Here is a 6,331-nt window from a genome sequence, read left to right on the forward strand (position 1 = left end):
AAAATGAAAATAAAATAATGGGAATGCAATGTAGAATGATGTTAGTTGATAAATGGAGTAAAAGTGCCTGTAAATATATCTACGGATGTTAAGTAAAGATACATGTACTTAAGCGCAGTAACATTAAAGTAAATTTACTTTGTTACATCAGACCACTGCTTGGCAGCCGAGGTGTAAGCAGTCATTGATTAGTGTTGACAGGCCGTCACTGCATTCAGCTGGTGTTTGATTTGCACTAATGTGTCTAATGCTTTATTTAGGGAGATGAGGAGTCCAGTCTGGGTCTTCCTGTCAGCCCCTTCATGGACAGAGCAGCACCACAGTTGGCCAAACTCCAGGAGTCGTTCATCACGCACATCGTGGGACCGCTGTGCAACTCGTACAACTCAGCCAGCCTCATACCTGGACGATGGGTGGAGCCCAACCCAGAGGCAGAGGAGCCAGAGATGGAGAATGAGGAAGAGGATGAGGAGGATACTGCAGAAGAAGACACATCCACCAGCTCAGAAGCATCACGTAAGCGCTGTGGTCCAAGACTCCCAATCTAGAATGCTTGGTTCTGTATTCATTTCTCTGCTATTGCCAGATTAATAGAAAATAAATAGATGTTATGCTTTTGATTATACAAATTAATATTCAGCTCTGCAGGACACTGACAAACTGATGATTACAAAAGTTATATTATTGTCATTATTAGTAGAAAACGTTAGACAACAATGCATTATTATGGATAAGGAAATATAATGTGCCGCTATGGTAATCAACACAATAAAACTTGTTTAGTTAACTATTTTTATTTGTAGTTGAAAGCTGAATAACCACAGACCTCTAAAGTTATGACCAGTTAATAAGTATAAAAGGTGAATGACTATGAAGCTGCTTGAGGCTTTAAATCAACAACAGCAGCTAGAACAGTAGGAAAGTGACATCATACAGCCCGATGCACTCATCATATGAGTGCACTGATAATTAGCTGCTATTGTACATTCATTTTAAGACGAATGAACTTAGTTATTTTTCCGGTTTACAGAGAAAGAAGCTTCAAAGAAAAGGACGAACGTCTTCTGTCACATCACCCAGCACCTAATGGAGAACCATGAGATGTGGAAGAAGGTGATTGAGGATGAGACCGAGAAACAAGGCCAAGGAGCAGAGTCTGCCCATTTAAACAATGTAGCTGAGCCTATTTTGGCTATTCATGAGGAGGAAGAGGAGCCAGGCAGCAGAGAGGAGCTGCTGGAAGGAGAGGATCCTGAGGAGGAAGTGGAGGAGGCGGAGTGGCCCGTGTCTCCGCTGGAGGAATCTGAACCTCCAGAGGAACTACAGGAGGGGGAGCCGCAGTGAAAAAAGCCCATGGGAAAAAAGGCGTCAGTCAGGGCAAGGACGTGAAAAAAAGTATTTCTTTGTTTCTTATCCTATCAACTGACTCCTGTTCTTGCCAGCACATCACTTAGACACAACACTGTAGAAGTTTTTGGAAATGTGTGCCTATACAGAGAAAAACAGGGTGGGAAAAATTTGTGCTTTACACATTTTATCTGAATATCCAAAACATTTAAAGGAGCGTTCCATCTTGCAATACGGGATTCTTCGTGTACTTTGGGATACAGACTCTTTTGCTACTGTCAAGAGAAGAGGAAGACTGCTTGCACAGACCTCAACCCATTGTGGTAACACAGGACTGCAGAAATTTGCTGCCAATTTATAAATAATTATTTTCAGAATGCAATTATATATAGACATCACAGTTACCTGTAGTTGTGTTTCAATTTTAGCAAGAGTTTTGGAGGTCTCACATGGGCCATAATATGTTTTTTTTTCTATGTATGGATCATAAAGGGAGTCAATCAAATGAGGAACATTGGTGTATCTTTCTTCCTATCAACTTCTGCCAAATTGAATCACTCACCTCTGCATTGTTGCATAAAATACTCATCACTCATTTTGTGTTTTACAGTTATTGCCAAATTAGGTACTTTATATCATTCAGTGTAGCCATATTATTATAGGGAGGAGATGTCCAGGCACCTCACACTGTCTGTGTGTTTGCATGTGTGCGACTGGGACTTCGCTTAAACTGATGCGCTCATGTGCACAAATTCTTCTGCAGAGGACGTAGATGAAGTCAGCAGATTACCTCTTACTCGTGCCGTCTCTGGTCTGCAGTCACAGGGAAAACATAACGATCACTGAACATGCTGCACTGACAAAGCAACACTGAGTTGCTGGAAATGAATCTGTGCAGACAAAAGACACAAAAAGGGGAGACACACAGAACATACCATAAAAGTGTTAGGAGGAAAGTAAAAAGGAAAACAACAACGCAGGTAATCATGCCTGATTGTTCTCATCAGGATCTGTGAATTATTCTCAGAGAAATCAATGAAATCGAGTAAAACGCCCAACGTCACAATGTTAAAGAAAATGAAAAAAATCATTCTGAATTAGCCTCCTGATCTGGATTAACCCCAAAACTTAGTGTGTCCTTCCCTGGCCTGTACTGCGTCCTTTTACCAGGTTCAGTGGAAGTGTTTCCATAATCCTGCTAACTAACAGACAAAAAAAACACAGGCGGAAATATAAGCTCCTTGGCGGAGGTAAAACGTCTATAATCTTTGAATTCTTTAAAAAAAGACCACAGGTAGACTATTGTTCTTTTGTCTTTTCAGTAAATGTTGGCCCTGCTCAGTTTGCCGGCTCAGTGTGCTGAATTATGCTCTAAACTTACTGGTCCTCATCATGTAAACACCCGCAAACGATGCTGACCTCTTACCCTCAGGAAACCCTCAACTGTAGAAATGATCACTTGTGAGGACAGTAAGTTAAAAACACACAGGGACGGTAGGTTACTTTAATATAATAGTAATAACAATATTAAATCTTCTGCTTTGACTTTTATATCGTCTTTGCAGAGTCGTAGTTAATCTGCCTGAACTCCTCTTCCAGCACCTCAGGGAGATATTCACTCTCTCCGAGTTTAGAGCAGACAGAGACTCCGGAGTGCATCATGCAGTGAGGAAGATATCCTGTTAAACTGTTGGGGTTAGGTTAGTTAGGGTGGATAAAAGAGCAGGCTGTGTTGGCAAGTATTCATCATCAGGTAATTTGTCCTCAAAATATTGACGATAGCCAAAACAAGCATCTTAAGCTGTAGCTTATTGTATGATATACCTTTTTATGGTGTAGGACAAGTGATGAGGGAATGGCCAAGATAACAGTGACGACTGGTGTTTGTGTTCTTTTTTTTTCAATTTTTGCACTTTGAAATGTCAAACTTGTCATTTGGAATATTTTGTCACTCATGCTTCCTCCATGTTCCTTTAGCTCCACATTGGCCCTGAAATATTGGTTTGTGATTTAGTTTCATGATGACAAAAAACTGTATTAGTAGCACAATGCCTCGAGTATCTATATACATGTATAATGCAAATCTTTGGGACATTGTTTTCTTATTGCTTCATAATCGCTACGATTTTTACAGACAGGTAGTGAGAGTCTTAGTATTAGTCACCCCAGGCATTTAACTGTAGAAATCAAAAAATGCAATGCAAATTGCATTTTCTAAGATTTTCCAAAGGACATGGAAACATTTTCAACACCGACATGTTCATGTGACTTGACATAATAACAGAACATAATGACAGCTTAACGATCAGGGACTTGATGCATGACAAACTGTTTCAGCTGTAAAACTCAGTCACATAACAGCCTCCCCCATACTTTCCATTAGGTAAACATGTTACATGTGCGACAGAATGTCTCCGCTGAATATCCAACCCTCCTTTAATAATTCACATTTAAACGGAAAATGTGCAGGAGGGACCAATGAATAGAGCTTGAGTGTAATTAGTAACGTGCTCCACGCTGAGTTGGTGAATCAGCTAACGGTCACATACATGTGCAGCGAGGCAATATGTATGAATTATCCACTGCCGATCTTATCCCCTTCACATGACCTATATGCACATCTTCATCTGACTCATGAGACACAAGCCACATCTCTCTATGGGTTGGTAACTCGTACTGTAACAGGGCTTTCAATCATAACCTTATTTCTTTAAAATCAAAGAAGTGGAGCCATTAATATCAAACATCAATCAATCAAAATGTATTGGTACAGCCCATATTCACACATCACGATTTGTCTCATAGGGTTTACAGTGATTTACGATTTAATATGATATGATAGAGCTTTCCTTTGATCAAAATAACATTGTAAGACAAGAGTGTAGAACATCATGTCTTTGTGTCCTGCGTTAGTGTTCCCTCCTACCAGCTAATGTTCCTGTCTGGGGCTGAATAGCACGCTACATCCATTATGACCCATTTACTGCTGCACTCGCTCAACCACAGTCTGTGTCTGGCTGCGGGGGGGGGGGGGGGGACTCAGCCTCCTGCAGTTTAGGCCCCACGAGTTGAAGGTAATTGGTTGACCCACTGATTAGAAAGGCATTAGACAGAAGGTCATTAGCCAAAACCCTAATATCAGAGTAGGATTGTCAAAGGCCACTGAATCGAAAAAGCGTAATTATTTTTTTGGGCTTCTATTGATGGTGATCACGTCATCCATTGTGTCTTGTAGCCAACGTTCCTGCTGTTTTCTGTACATCGCCTGCTCCTCATGCTAATGAGACATTGGTTATGTTTCCTACAGCTTTGTGAAAGATACGAGTGATATTTTATCTGAGAACTACTGGATTGTATCACTCCATGGGATTGTCTGCAGAAGTGACCAACAATCAGAAAACAAGACTGTTATTTTGATCGAATCACCCTGAAAATTATTTGATTTATTCACATTGACTCAACATGATGGAAAACGCTTCATCAAATGTGATCTTTACATGGGATTTATATGATAAAGTTATGAGGAAATGTAATTGAAGTACATAAAGTCATCGTTTTGGCACAATTCTTTTTTGAGTGTAATACTATTATATTTCTAGTTTCCCTCTCAGCTCCTGCTTTGTGAATGTATACAGTCTGTGTGTGTGTGAGAGAGAGTTGGAGAGTGTGTTTGCGTCTATTTGTGTTCTTCCACTGGCCTCTCTATTGGGACATGGCCCGTTATTGGACTAACTGTACTGTTGAGAAAGGAGGGATGCAGTAAGCGGTGCCTCAGTTCTTCTCTTGGATCTTCTCTCCTCTGGATTCACACACAGCCGCACATTTGTCCTTGCGCTTCCTCTCACCTCGCAGAACTTCCCCAACAAATTCCCCATGAAACCTCTTCTTCATCATCATCCTTAAAGGGGATGGGGTTCTGCTTGTTTTGTTCATTTCTTCTTCATCATATTTTTTTGTTTTTAACGATGCATGCATTCTGCCCCAATCACATCAGCCTAAAGTCAATACTGATATCAGTTTTGATTGTGTGTTTTTAATGTCTTAATTGGTTTTATTTCATTGTCATACTTATTCCACACCTGTAGCATAATTGTAACCATGGGAACCAAACAAGCTTTACAATTATGTAAACAAAAATAAGTATTTTTATATAGTTGACACATGGTTAAATAATGAATTGCTTTCTTCTCACTAGTACCTTGCACTTACCACATGTACTAATATTTACACGAGGAAGAATACGTCCAAATACATTTTATTTGTGAAGGTAAAATAGTAATTAATCTCCTTGCAGGTTGATGCTCCATTTTGTACAATACACATATATGCTGTACAGTAAAGAAATTTTAAAACTACAAAAACTCTTTTAGATATACATTATTTATTTTTACCATTTTGTAATTTAGACACTATACTGTAGCTGCAATGTTGCCAGACTTACTGGAAGTGCCTATATTGGTATTATGTATCATACAGTGAATATATTTGAAGATCATTAGAAGTTGTCACAAACTGAACCATGTGGATGTTGTAATGTGAATACATTGAATTATAAGACTATAATTTCTGTGGTATCCCTGTGTCTGAGTTGTTTTTGTTCTTTTGTGTATTGAAATATGGATTCTGCTTCATACTGACACGTAGAACATAATGATGTATCCGGTTCTAGGTTCTATGTACTTGAATTTTAGTCTTGAACCATTTCCTCAAGATGGGTGTATACATTTAAAGGCTTTTTTAATGAATGGTTAGTTTTCTTAAATTCTTGTAAACATCTCAAATAGCTGAAATAGCACACAATAACCGCTTTCTTATCTCTCCTTAATGCTCAAATACATTTAGCTTTTTTGAGATCTAACAAACCAAGATGAACAACCTAATTACATACTATTTTAATGAAATTATCAAATATTTAGCTTAAATATAATGTCTAATATAATATTTTTGTAACAGATTAGAGGTATTCCACAAGTCCTGTCCCCCG

At 39.0% G+C, this 6,331-nt stretch overlaps 1 protein-coding gene across 5 annotated transcripts in view; it reads left to right on the forward strand.

Annotated features, from left to right (window-relative positions):
- The window catches only part of LOC128444267 (cGMP-inhibited 3',5'-cyclic phosphodiesterase 3A), a 75,686-nt gene extending 69,765 nt beyond the window's left edge, over positions 1-5,921 (forward strand). For all 5 annotated transcript variants that reach the window (XM_053426638.1, XM_053426639.1, XM_053426640.1 and 2 more), the window contains 2 exons: positions 261-516; positions 1,031-5,921. In XM_053426638.1, coding sequence (XP_053282613.1) covers positions 261-516; positions 1,031-1,344 — 570 coding nt within the window. In that variant the 3' untranslated portion in view covers positions 1,345-5,921. The remainder of the gene's footprint in view (positions 1-260; positions 517-1,030) is intronic.
- The last annotated feature ends 410 nt before the right edge of the window (positions 5,922-6,331 follow it).

This window comes from Pleuronectes platessa, chromosome 7 (assembly GCF_947347685.1).
Source record: "Pleuronectes platessa chromosome 7, fPlePla1.1, whole genome shotgun sequence".
NCBI classification, from domain to species: Eukaryota; Metazoa; Chordata; class Actinopteri; order Pleuronectiformes; family Pleuronectidae; genus Pleuronectes; species Pleuronectes platessa.